Source organism: Cercospora kikuchii (genome assembly GCF_019650295.1).
Source record: "Cercospora kikuchii DNA, contig_00003, whole genome shotgun sequence".
NCBI classification, from domain to species: Eukaryota; Fungi; Ascomycota; class Dothideomycetes; order Mycosphaerellales; family Mycosphaerellaceae; genus Cercospora; species Cercospora kikuchii.
The window spans coordinates 1,463,950-1,477,524 of NW_025408584.1; the positions used below are offsets into that span (position 1 = coordinate 1,463,950).

The 13,575-nt window shown below is 53.2% G+C and overlaps 4 protein-coding genes across 4 annotated transcripts; 3 read left to right on the forward strand and 1 right to left on the reverse strand.

The window, feature by feature from the left end:
* Positions 1-146: 146 nt before the first annotated feature.
* CKM354_000497500 (phosphatidylethanolamine N-methyltransferase) lies at positions 147-3,342 on the forward strand (the record flags this gene model as incomplete). The annotated part of the gene is made up of 4 exons (XM_044800229.1): positions 147-342; positions 503-1,299; positions 1,356-1,845; positions 1,907-3,342. The coding sequence occupies 4 exons, from the start codon at positions 147-149 to the stop codon at positions 3,340-3,342; spliced, it is 2,919 nt and encodes a 972-aa protein (XP_044656164.1).
* A 1,151-nt stretch (positions 3,343-4,493) lies between these two features.
* CKM354_000497600 (uncharacterized protein) lies at positions 4,494-5,687 on the forward strand (the record flags this gene model as incomplete). Its single annotated transcript, XM_044800230.1, has 2 exons — positions 4,494-4,761; positions 4,813-5,687. The coding sequence occupies 2 exons, from the start codon at positions 4,494-4,496 to the stop codon at positions 5,685-5,687; spliced, it is 1,143 nt and encodes a 380-aa protein (XP_044656165.1).
* Positions 5,688-7,007: 1,320 nt separating this feature from the next.
* On the reverse strand, positions 7,008-8,690 carry CKM354_000497700 (uncharacterized protein; the record flags this gene model as incomplete). Its single annotated transcript, XM_044800231.1, has 1 exon — positions 7,008-8,690. The coding sequence occupies one exon, from the start codon at positions 8,688-8,690 to the stop codon at positions 7,008-7,010; it is 1,683 nt and encodes a 560-aa protein (XP_044656166.1).
* A 2,398-nt stretch (positions 8,691-11,088) lies between these two features.
* CKM354_000497800 (uncharacterized protein) lies at positions 11,089-13,503 on the forward strand (the record flags this gene model as incomplete). The annotated part of the gene is made up of 1 exon (XM_044800232.1): positions 11,089-13,503. The coding sequence occupies one exon, from the start codon at positions 11,089-11,091 to the stop codon at positions 13,501-13,503; it is 2,415 nt and encodes an 804-aa protein (XP_044656167.1).
* Positions 13,504-13,575: the final 72 nt, after the last annotated feature.

Genomic DNA, 13,575 nt, shown 5'->3' on the forward strand with positions numbered 1-13,575 from the left:
AAAGCCTATACTGCTATGAGCGCATACATGGTCCTTCGGTAGATACTCTTGCTCAGCGATCCACTTCCTCAACCATTGCTGCTGCCAGCTTCCTTCAACCGGACGGCAGCAGAAGATACTTCGACTTCAACTCGAAGTACCGCACCATGTCCTCTCTCAATGGCAGTGCCGCTGAGAACGGCGGCCTGCGCGAGCGGCTTACCCAGAAGCCAGATGCCCCACAGAAAGCCCCATCGATCGAGACGGCATCCGAGACTGTCAAGGCATTGAACCGAGAAGAAGAGAAGACGAACAAAGATGAGAAGGACAAGAAGACGTATGGGCGAACGCTGGACGGCATTGGTGAGTTGCTTCAATGTTTGGCAAGAGTCATGCTTGCGAGCAGGCCCTGCAACATTGCTGAAGTACAGCCAGAGGCACGCATGGGTCGTCGACATGTACTCGACTCTATGCTGCCATCCGGGAGAATTGACCTGACAATGCTGACTTGCCTTGTGCGTAGTCTTCACAGTGCCTCACACAGAGGACATGGTGTCCCAGCTGTTTGATCCTCGTCAGCCAAAAGCAGCATCTGACATTGCCATTGTGGTCGCGTTGGGCCTGCAGTTTTTCCTTATGTGGATCTTGCCCTCCTTCGTGCGCGTGCCGGTGTTTGCTATTGTGTTCTTGTTCTGGAGAGCATGTTACAATTTCGGCATTGGTTGGCTCCTTCACAACCAATCCCATCACAAGCGCTTGGTGTCGTGGGCGAAGAAGACGAAAATATTCGAGAATCCCAAGACAGGTAACAATCCGCGACCTGCTCTATATTCGTTCCTGAAGACGGAAATGGAAACGAAAATTCCCAAGGACTACAAGTTCGAAGATGCCCCACTCGAGTACAATACCTGGCTTCTCTTCCGTCGCGTAGTCGATTTGATCTTGATGTCCGATTTCACCGCGTACTGCTTGTTCGCATATGCGTGCGGAGGTCGGCCAGAGAACGAGAAAATCGCCATGACATTAGCCCGTTGGACGTTTGGTTGGGTGCTGATTGCTTTCAACCTGTGGGTCAAGTTGGACGCCCACAGAGTCGTGAAGGACTTTGCCTGGTACTGGGGCGACTTCTTCTACCTCATTGACCAAGACTTGACCTTTGACGGCGTCTTCGAGCTGGCTCCCCATCCCATGTACTCCATCGGCTATGTGGGTTACTATGGTATTGCTATGATGGCAGCGAGCTACAAAGTGCTCTTCATTTCCATCATTGCACATGCTGCGCAGCTTCTCTTTTTGGCCTTTGTCGAGAACCCGCACATCGTAAGGCGCAATCTTTGAAATTCCTATGTTGTACTCGCGACTGATATGCTGCGCAGGAACGCACGTACAACGCCCCTCCTCCCTTGAAGCGCACCAACGATATCCCGGACTCGCCGCCGAACCGACCACAATACTCCACCCGTCTCCTGAGCGCAGGAAATGTGAACTCTATTTCCGGTCCTGGCCTTACTTCAGCGCCGTCGCCAGTCCACAATCTCATCGGGCTGCAGAACATCGATCTCCACAGGGTCACTGATGTCTCGGTCATCCTGCTGCAAGTCTATTTGTATACTGTGGCTTTCCTGACGCCATCAACGTGGCTGTGGCAGGCATTTTTCGTGCTCAGCGCGGTGACATGGCGTCTTTGGTACTCCGTCGGAATCGGCTTCATCCTAGATCGTCAATCCAATAAGAAGTGGTGGACACGCCATTTCTTGAAGTTCGGCGAGAGTACAGAAGAAGCGTGGCGTCAATGGAAAGGCATCTACCACATCAGCACCGTCATGTGTTACACTACATTCATTTGCGCCGCCTGGAAGATGTACGGTACGTTAATAATAGCTCCACGCGCCTCTTGCACAATGTGTGGCTGACAGAATGGACGCAGGCATGCCTGACGATTGGACTTATTCGATGGCCTTGTTGCGACACGTCATTGGTTTGGCCCTCATCTCGCTGCAGGTATGGACTATTGCAAGCATTTACGAATCCTTGGGCGAGTTCGGCTGGTTCTTCGGAGACTTCTTCTTTCCACAAGAAGCGCCTCAGCTAACATATGGCGGTATCTATCGCTTCTTGAACAACCCCGAGCGCACGATAGGGCTTGCTGGAGTCTGGGGCGCCGCGATCATGACGTGGAGCAAGTCGATTTTCTTCTTGGCCCTACTATCTCATGTGCTCACTTTGTGCTTCATCCAATTTGTGGAGAAGCCTCACATGCACAAGCTTTATCGTCAGAATATCCGACAACAATCAGGAGTGTCCAAGACGATGCAGCGAACGCTGCCATCACCTGTGAAGAAGTGGCAATCAAGCGCAAACCGAGTGCTCGATGAGACTCTCGACTCCCTGGAGGATTTCCTCGACCAGGCCGGACCAAAGCTTGCGTCAGGTTTCAGCTCTTTCGTGCAAGACTCACAGACGCTGTTCAGCCAGTTCCCGGCTCGCCTCACTGTTACTCGGCTGGCCCCGGATCTTGCTGGCTTCGACCCCAAGGATTATTCAGTCGAGATTGTCCGCACCAATGCTCTGAAATCCGATGCTCCTCCTAGCGGCAGAGAAGGCGAGAATGGCCAACAGCCACTCAAGCGTACCGACAGCTTCGAGAGAGTCGTCGTAGAATACGGCGCGCCTATCCGGGTCAAGTGGTCAGCACCCCTCCAACACAGCAAACGTGATTGGATAGGGCTGTATCGCGTCGGAGACAACGCGTCTCGAGATGTCACCAAGCTTGGTTCTCAGGGTCGCTGGTCAGCCACCAACCCCGGCGTGCACGACTACAACAAGGCCGACACCGGTATCCTCGTCGCCGATCAGCGCATCTCTGCGGCTGACCGTAAGGATGGTGTTGAAAAGGACTTCCTCACTGGAGAAGTGGAGTTCTCAGGTGACAAGCTTTGGTGGACTCAAGGCGTGTTCGAATTCCGCTACCATCACGATGGCAAGTACAATGTCATGGCGACCTCGCTACCCTTTGAGATCAAAATTCCTCGCGTCGACGACGAGGCGCTCATTGGTGGTCAAGAGGGTCTGGCACGAAATGCTGTCGAAGAGGTCCTCCTGCCAATTGTGCAAAACTGCTTTGACCGCGATCCGGACGTCGCCCCTAGGAGTGCCGACGAGCATTTCGGCCCAACATTGGAGCGCGAAGGCAAGTACGCTAAGCGCGTGGTCTATGCCGTCCAGCAAATGTTTGGTATCGAATTCGCGCCTGAAGTGGTGCAAGCAGATGGCACTGTGAGGAACCTGGCATGGAGAATCTGTAATGCGAAGAAGGTTCTGGCGCCTTACAGTATGAAGACCGGCACGGTGACGCCGCAATGAGTGTGCTGACGGGAGCGCAGAGGGTGGGAATCAGGAGTCGACAACCTAGAAGCCTGACGAGGCTGCTCAATACAAATCACTGCCGACAATGGCGACTTAGCGCGACTGCGATCGCTGCTAATCTCAGGCAATCACAACATTCCTGAGCTGACGAGATGAGAGAAGATTACGGCTGACAGATTGGCCGTTGCGATGAGAATTTGTGTTGATGATACCAAGAAAAGTTGTATAGTGACTTTTGATAGATCAAGATGTTCGAATGTACAAGTTCGAGAGTTCATCACGTCGCTTGACGAGTCAAAACGTGGCGAACGTTGGTTGATTTTATTAGAGCTTTGTGAGCGAGATGGGCCACGAAGTTTGTCCGATGTGACCGGGATGTTCTCCGTCTCTGTTGGACCTCACCTCGAATTCAACTTCTTCTCGCTGCAGTGAGCGATCATCTGTGAACCAGGAACTTCAGCAGGACAAGACGACATCGCGGGATCGCATGCTTCACCACGTTGCTGATCCGGCATTGTCGCCCCTCTTCGAGCGGCGCAACGACCTGTTCGGGCAAAGAAAGACAGCACGTTGCATTGTGCAACACGCCAATGCACGGCACGATCATGTAAAAATCCACAACAGACCGACCTATCACTGTTCTGCCCAGCATCGACGAAGTCTGGGACCTGCTTCTAGGTCAAAGTCTGAACGCTGGTTGTGCTGGAACTTGGTGCAGCCACATGGCTCAACATGGCAAAGCGTGAAACAGCGAAACAGGCGCACGAGTAGCGGAAGCTGCACCTCATCTCCCCACGACTCCTCCTCGCACCTTTGCCCGGTGCAAGAGACTTTGCAAGCGTGCTGCACACCGGCTACCGGGCTCGTAGCATGCGTCAAGCAACAGGAGAAGTAGCAAAACGGTGCGGTGCGACGGATGCCGCATTGTTGGCCTGCTTGACCGCGAACTCGCCCTCTTCTCGCTCGTGCGCGTTGGACACCTTCCCCCTCCACTCATTATACTTGCCAGGCTCAAACACGATTAACATTTCCTGCAGTGGGCTTGTCACATTCACGTTCTTTCTTCACACATTCTCATGTTCGTCACACTCGTTTGACGTTGGAACGTCCAGGACCGGTTGGCCAGGGCCATACCAACAGTTGTCGCCATGCCGTTTACTAATCACAGCCTGAGCCGGGCTCTGGCACTTTTATGTATACTTATCACGAGCGGTTTTGCGCAGAACTGCTACTTTCCGGACGGATCTTTGTCGAAACATACGTCCTGCTCTGCGACTGGAACGGCCTCGGCATGCTGCGCATCGAATGCATTCTGTTTGGATAATGGGTTATGTTTCGAAGAAGGCGTGGTTACACGTGGGAGCTGCACGGACAAGGCGTGGAAGAGCGGTGCATGTCCTGGATATTGCAAAGAAGGTTGGTCTTGGAAACGCACATGAGGGATGGACTTGTGCTGATGGCCTCTAGAACAACGGAATGGGAGCATAGCAATTACACCATGCTCCTTGGATGGCAGCCAGAGTACTTTTACCTGCGGCTTGAACAATACAGCGTGCAGGAACGAATCCCGGACATTCGGCCTGCCAGGAAGCAGCGCCCTGGTTCTGCGACCTGCACAAGTATCAGCGCTGGTTGCGCCAGTGTTGAGCAGTGTCGCGGCTCAAGCTTCTGCATCGGCTTCGGAACAGGCGCAGGCGACAGTGACATCATGTACCGGAGCCCAGGCAATCCCAAATGGAATGTATTATACACCAGGCCAGATGGCGGGACTCGGAGTCGGGTTGGGAATACCTTTGCTCATCGCTGCATGCACTGCCATCATGCTATGGAACAAGGAGAGGTCGCGCCATCCCAAGCTTATGTATCAATTGCCCGATGAGCTGAACATGGACCTTAAGCCAATGCCTCCGAATCTGTTCCCAGCGCATCCGGCAGTTCGATCAATTCCTCCATCACGGGATGGCTATCCTGCCTCAAGAGACGGCATACCAATTTCTCGAGACGGCTTCCCTACATCAAAAGAAAGCTACGACTATGCGCATAGCTTCCGCACTGTAACACCAACAACACCGATCCAAGGCAGGGAAACGCCACAACACATGCAGACTTTCGCTGAGCGATATCAAGCTATGAACAAGCAAATGGGTCACAGTCGGCTGTCGGAGCAAAGCCGCTATGAATTGGACGGGCAACCCGTAGGCTCGGCTTTCCGCTTCACCGCCTATGGAAAGCCTTCAGCGGAGAAAGAAAAGACTGTAACTGCCACGACCGTTGAACTGGGTAAGCGGACCACGACTGTGACGACGACGAATTCGAAATCTTCTCGAGAAAGGATACGATGACAGTAGCTTCCAAATTGAAGGTATCAGCACTTCTTTGATATGTATATGTAACACTTACGAAAGTTCTGTAGTATTATGCTGCTTGTGAAAAGCATATGTACAATGGCATAAATTCTGAACATGCTCTTTCATCCGAAGCCGTACTTTCGTGGCTTCCGTAGACGGATGAGTTCGGCATGGCACTCCGAAGTATGGGCCGAATTTTGCACCTTGTGCAACCGGAGATTCTCGTTCTACGATCGTCCTCGTACTGCATCGGAACGAACTATGCAGTTGAGTACATCATGCACATCGTATTGGCTACTACGGCAAGTGAAACCCAGATTCTCGCTATACTTGGACAGGGATCGCAGACCTGCCTGAGGTTCACTCCAGATCCGAGAGTTTGAGCTTATCTGCGAAGCACCAGGATCTCGTACAAGGAGTCGGACAGGAGAGTTCTGGATTGAGCATTCCGCGTTCCACCTCCTTGCCTACTCTGCGAAATGCCACCTCGTCATCTGGCTATACATAGCGTTGCTGCGCAGCTTTCGTGGACAAGCTTTAGATCTCCGAGACTCAATATTGCTTGTGTTGACGACGCATAGCTCAACGCTGACGATCGCAGTGCCGTAAATTCCGAAGTGTTACGAACGTTCTGAGGCAACCTGCATCCATAAAGTATCGGATGGATAATGTTGGTGGTATTTGAAGTTTTACATTCGACAACCTTCTTCTTCTTCTTGAATGAATCTCCACTAAGTCACACAACTCTCACCATCTCCTGGACAAAATGAAGACACAGTCCAGCATGATCGCCTCTCTACTTAGCTTGGCCTCGCTCGTCTGGGCTGAGTATAATCCCCATCAAGCAAGGGACAACCTCATCGCTCGGACAACGGAGAAGTCACAAGACACAATCTCACCAACACCATGCCCAACAATCCTTACTGCGTCTCAGCGAGTAGACTGTGGGGAATGCTACCATACTGAGTACTCTTATACCAGCACCGAGAGTATTGAATGTGGAGGCTGCGAGACTCTCACCACTTCGACGCAATACAACCGCTTCGTTGGCGTCTGCCCGGTGAGCTTTGCACAGCATCGATCTTATTAGAGGTGACAACAATCTTGCTGACTTTAACTTGAGGTATGCATTGGGGGTGTACAGACTAGACACGACAGTACTGGAACGACGACTGTGACGTCTTGTAAAGCTACGCCACTACACTACTATTCTACTACTGCTTCGTAGTACTCCGCTGACGCCATAGCAACCAGCTGGGCCGGCCACCGAAAGTACGTAGCCGTTGGGTATCAGAGAAAAAGACAACTTATCACTCACTCCACATCGCCAACTTTCTTCTTACCCCTGCTCTTCTTCACCGCCGGCGCCCCCGACCCATCACCAAGCGCAGAAGCAAATGTGCGTTTCTTCTTATCCCCAAGCACGGGCACATACTTGATGCCATGTGCCTCTGCATTCTGCTTATTCTCATTCTCCCGCTCAGTCTTATTCCAGTTGCCTCGGAAGTTGGCAATCTTGCGGGAGACGGCGCTGGTGGTGCAACACACAAGCTCGTCGAGACGTTGCAGACGGACGACGTCGTATCGGATCACAGCGTATTTGCGGATCGCAGAAGCAACGAGGTCGACGTGGTCGGAGCATTTGATGTTGTTCTCAACTTTGTGGTATCGGAGGGCTTTCATGCCGAGCTCGTGGGCCTCGATGAGGTGCTTGAGGAGGACCCAGCAGGCAGCCTCTAGGGTGCGGTCGTCGTACTTGTCCATTTTCTCGACGTGGCCATCTTGGTAAGCGATCCAGCGGCTCTTGTCGCTTGCCTTTGGAAGGGCGAATTGTTCTGGCTGCTTGGCGTAGTCTCCTTTGAATGCATAGAGCAGCTTCAGAACGTGCTCGGCTGGGTTGATTTTCACCTCGGTCCAGTCGTCGTCGTGGAGGAGGGAGCGAGCTCTGCTGAAGGCCGCTGCTTCTGCTTCGACGAAGTTGTTGTAGTACAGGCCGTTTGCCTTCTTGGTGCATGGGCTTGAGTGTGCTGAGTCGGTAGCAGGCGGAGTCATTTGCGGGCGTGGCTTGATCACCTTGCGTTGTTGGATGATGCGGCAATCGGGATCTTCATCTTCGTCCGTGCCTCGTTGGCATGGTGGTGCGTCAGAGGGGGATGTCTGAGCAGAGCACGAGTGGTTACTGGCATCTCGTGTGTGTGATGAGGAGGGAGCGCTGTCATCCAGATATGGTGATTGCTGGAAGTAGCTCGGTGAGTTCCAGTCCTCGACACCAAGCTCTCCAGCACGACGATCTTGCGGCTGGTTCTGGTAGTAATGGTGTGGTGCCCTGATCTCACGGTACGATGGCAGAGAATACTGGTCGCTGGGGCGGTAAGGGGCGTCTTCGTAAGGTGTGAAACGCGCTGGCGATCGAAGAACGTTCTCGCGATCCTCGTAGAAGTTGTCGTATGCACTCGGAGGCTGGTAGATGTTGAGTGATGGATTGGGACCCGGCATGTAGCTCAGAGAGGGTGAGTACAGGCGCGACTGAGTAGTAGCTGTGCCATTCAAGAAGGTGTCGCGAAAGGGCGTGGGCGGCTCGATGAATGAATCGTTACGATGAGTCTGGGTGGAGCTGTCTTGTGCCTGATCAAATGATTCTAGGTGAAGAGGTTTTTGGGAGCCAGGCCTAGGGGCTGATGTGCGGCCAGAGTAGAGCCACTGTCCAGTGAGATCGTTCTGATCATATGCATACATATCTTTCGTTGAGCTGGGTTCGAGTGTGGACAGTTTGCGTGAATGACGAGACCTCCGAGCGCGCGCGCCCTGAAGTCGTAGAGGCGGTAATCTTGAATTCTCTGGTATGTTTGAGAAGCTTGACGAGCAAATTCTAGGGCTTCTTTGCTGAAGTCGTTTCGTGGCTGTGGCACCTTCTCTGCGGATCTGGAAGGAGGAGGAAAAATTCTTGACACGAGATGCGGCGAGGAAGAGGTCTGAGTCTTCTGAGGTGGGCGCCATGGTGTTTGAATAGGCCGTTCAACAAGCCTCCGTGATTGTCTTCAATGGCGATTTTAGAGACGAAGTTATTGTTGTTGACAATGGCACGATTGAGACTCGTGACAGTGCGAGTCCCCGCACAATAGGAGAATGGACAGAGTGGCTCCGCTGCAGGTCGTCGACAATAGGTCTAGCACAGTTTGTGGTCGATGGTGAACAATATCGGCATTCGTATGATCCGTGTTGGAGTATCCGTTGCAGTCGCACAATGCCAGTGTGGAACTTGAAACTAGTATCGAGATCGACGTTGACGGTCGACAGGGCGCCATCGCAGATTTGATCTTCACATGTGCAATACGCATCGGCCGTTGCACTGAAGTCCGGACAGCGCGGCTGATCTGCATGCTTGATGGCACAAACTCGGGGAGAAGGGGGCATGGCAATTGCAGATAGCCCGGTTGCCCTATTGGGAAGTCTAATAGGCGCGTCAGTGGTTCGCCGCCACACTGGAGAACAACGTATGAAGCAACACGCCTTAGCGGACTCGCGGCAACCCTTTCGTCCTAGAGTCTCAGTCCGCCTGTTGGCATAGAAGCCTCTGCACTCATAGTGAAGTGTGTCTGTCCTTCGTCCTGCCGGTGAATGAATGAGCCCATGAACCGCTGCGAACGGCTGCAAATTGCGAAGCCGGCAGTACTAGCGCGTACTGGAGCGCGCTTAGCAACGCGAATGCCCCAACCCTCCTGCTCACGTTACGCCGTTGCCGCTAGATCCCTGTCACCGGACTCCGGCCAAATGCAGGTGAAGTCGTCAAAATATCAGCCACTGACATTCGCGTGAGTATAATCGCCAAGCCGCATTGGTCCGAGAGCGCATTGAGGAAAGGCCGCTGTTCTTTTCGACAGCAAAACATTGCCCCACTGCCATCGCGCGCGAAACATGAAGACAGTGAAAGTGAAGTGACGACGGCGAGTCCCGCCATCGCTAAGCGCGCGCAGGCAAGGTCAGATCCACGAAGAGCGGCAATCAGGTGATGAGATTATGTTGCATCGTCGGAATTCACAGGGGCCCTGGGAAAGTCTTTCCTCAACGTGGCAAATGGCGATGCTCATGCTGTTGCGAGTTGTCGTTCCGCGAAGCGACAGAGAAGCAAATCACACCAGACCTTGAACGACCTGTCGCGACAAGACTTCCTCTCTGCATTCCGTCATCAATGCACCAACAGTGCAGACTGCACTGCCCATATCTTGTGCCTCAATGAACCAGAGGAGCGCCAAGCACACTGGGAACGCAAAAAAGGGGCTACTATCTTCATCCGCCGATGCAAGAGCTAAGCGAGGCTAGGAATTGCCGCACTTCGCATGCTGCGTAGTCCTAGACAGTGGACCACGGCCTTGATGGACCCAGCTGCCCGACAGCGGCTGTTGGGCAATTGCCAGTCAAAGGAAGTTCGATCGAATGGCACCCTAAGGTCTTTAGCAGATCCACGCTGATAAACTAGAGCGCAAGTGAACCGTTCGAGGTTCGCAGGCGAGATACTGTACCAAAACTGACAGAACATCATGGTGTGCCTAGATCCTGGGGATAAGTCATTTCCTCGTGACAACAGTCCTCGGGCATCGCAGGCTTCTTTGCGGACCTCGTGACGGTGACCCGGAGAGCGGCATCGCGGACGAATCTTGGCCCGCAGTGAAACCCAAATACTTCAGCGAACTCGAAGACGCCATATTCTTGGCCAATGCCGTTGCGAGGACGTCGCTGTTTCGCGCGCGGTGCTAGAGCGCTGCTTGCGTATAACTCTTGGGTACACAGGGAGTGACCTGCCTGTGGCAATCAATAACAACAGGGTTACAACGGCATTGTGCAATGTGTGCCCGGATTGACAGACGTGCTGTGTTTGTCAGCGAGCGCCGCGAGGATCTTCTGATCTGCTCGTCGACATTCACTGCCAAGTTGCAAACTCCGAAGGGTCGTACTGCATGAAAGGCGTCGCCAGAAAGAAGCAGCGTTCTTGTAGTATTGCCGCGCGATACCTACGTCTATGTTGTTGCTTCGGACGAGCGGCTCAGGTATCGTGCTTCAGCAGATGACAGAAGAGGCGTGGTGGGTAGTGTCTGTAATTTGTGAGATTCAGTGCACATCGCTGCCGCTTGTGGTGAAGTTGAAGTCTTCAGCGCTTGTTTCATCGTTGACGCGCGAGCACGTGTTCGCGATCTTAGCGCAGCCGAGGCATTGTTTCGACGAACTGGTCTCGCCGTACCTTCTGATGCAGCATTGCCTATGAGGGGCGGGACGCTCACCCAGACACAGCGCTGCGTTCATATCGCGGCCATGGCAGGTCATGCGGCAGATCTCTTTCAATATTCCCCATTGAGCAAGGAGATACTTTGCTGATACCCTCCGCACCCGCCTCCTCACCATGTCTCCGTCACGGCCAGCATCTGGCGTAGGCAGCGATGCTTCAGACCTCGCCATAGTCGGCGACTCCCTGCGAGTACTTCCCACGGGAGACTCAGAGCAGGAACTACTCGAGCCGTATGCCAAATTCAGGACGGAGCCATTGAATGCCCTGCAAGAGCTTGGCTTGCATCTTCTCGGGACGAACTGGAGATCTTATGACAAGGTCGTAGGCCCGCCCGTCTTCTACAATGGCTTCAGTGAGAATATGAAGAGCATGGTCATGAAGCAGCCCATGCTCAAAGCACGCATTCGAGAGCTGGCGAAAAAGAGGGTTGAGGTCGAGATACACGAGGACCGGCTGGGTCCCAAAGGGCTTGAGGGAGAGGACGATGTAACGCGACAGACCCGGCGAGCAAGAAGAGAGGAAATTGAAGGGCAGCTTGGAGAAGTGGCATACGACTGGCTGGACAAGATGATCTTGAAGATGGAGAGCAAGCACTTCATTCGAGGAGCCTACTACTTTGCAACACAATTGTTGACACGGGCATACCACCAGGGCATTCACGTGAGCACGCAGGAAGTTCTCGCACTGCGCGAGGTCGCAAAAGAAGCCGCGAGGAAGAAGCAGAGCATCATATTCCTACCCTGTCACCGCAGCCATGTGGACTATGTTAGCATGCAGCTCATCTGCTACAGGCTTGGATTAGCTCTGCCTACAGTGGTGGCTGGTGACAACCTCAACTTCCCACTCGTGGGCCCCTTCCTACAGCATGCAGGCGCAATGTGGATCAGACGCAGCTTTGGCGACGACCAGCTGTATACCACACTAGTGCAAAGCTACATTGACACACTTCTGCAGAACGGCTACCCATTTGAGTGTTTCGTAGAGGGAGGACGAAGCCGGACAGGGAAGCTGCTGCAGCCAAAGTTTGGTATCCTTGGCTTCCTCATGGATTCCCTATTATCTGGTAGAGTGGAAGATGCAATGGTGTGCCCCGTTTCAACGCAGTACGACAAGGTTATAGAGGTAGACTCATACATTTCCGAACTTCTTGGCCAACCGAAGAAGAAGGAAGACCTTTCGGGCTTTCTGTCGGCATCGAACGTGCTGTCTCTGAAACTTGGAAGAGTGGACGTGCGATTCAAGAAGCCCTGGAGCTTACGTCAATTCATTGACGAGCAAAGCAGCAGGCTGGGCAATGACACTCAACTACAGGGCGGATACGATGCAAACCTACGAAGGAGACTGCTTACGACGTTTGGCTACAAAGTGCTCAGCGACATCAACGAGGTTTCAGTCGTGATGCCCACCGCTTTAGTCGGTACTGTGTTGCTCACTCTCACCGGACGCAGCGTCGGCCGCACCGAACTCATGCGGCGCGTAGAATGGCTGTCCGAACGCGTGAAAGCGAGCAATGCCCGCGTGGCACATTTCGCTGGGATCTCGACCGAACAAGTCGTCGATAAGGCGCTGGAAGTGCTTGGACCCAAGCTAGTTGGCAGAGTCGAGGATCTGCCCGAAGAAATGTACTACGCCGAAGACCGCTTCCAGCTTTCGTTCTATCGCAACATGACGATACATTTGTTTATCTCCCAAGCACTGGTTTGCGCGGCTCTCTATACCAAGGTCAAGATCGGCGGCAGCGACAGCGAGCAGATCATGCCCTACAAGCAACTTTACGACTACGTCTTCTTCCTCTCGCAGCTCTTCCGAGCGGAGTTCATCTTTCCCACCACCCCTCTGGAAGAGAATCTCGCGGCTACTTTACGCGGCCTCGAGAAGGATGGCGTCCTCTCCCTCCAGACTGGTCAAGACGGCAGGATACAGCATATCTCTATCGCGCAATCCGAGAGGGACCTGGACCTAGAGAACTTTGACTTTTACTGCTTCCTGATCTGGCCATTCATCGAAGCATCATGGCTCGGTGCCGTCTCTCTATTCATGCTCGCCCCACCGCCTTCTTATGCTGGCAAAGAGGCGTGGCTGGATCTGAAACTCGCACAGGACAAAGCTCAACTCCTTGGAAAGACGCTGTTCCATCGAGGCGACTTGGGCTACTATGAAGCCGTGAACAAGGAGTCCCTCAAAAATGCCTTCGGGCGTTTCGAGGAAGAAGGAATCATTATGGTGACGAGGCCGTCGAAGGGGCAGAAGTCAAAGGAGCGTGTACGTCTTGGCGACGACTGGATGCCCAAGCATGATCAGGCTGGTAGACTGATGCCAGAGGGCAAATTATGGGAATTCGCTGAAAGCATCAATCTTTCCAGACGAGATTTTAGAGGAAAGAAGGAAGGCGGAACGGTCACGAGGAGGATACTTGGTCTTGCTGCACTCACGGGGCAGGACATGTGGGATGATGTGAGCAGTGAAGCTGCAGGAGAAGTAAAGAAGAGTCGAAGGAGGCGGGGTATACAGGCTGGGGCGAAGTTGTGAGGAGGAGTCCTTGTCAACGATTCGACGATGTTTAGCGATACCCATTAGCACAAATGTCATACATAATCTGAA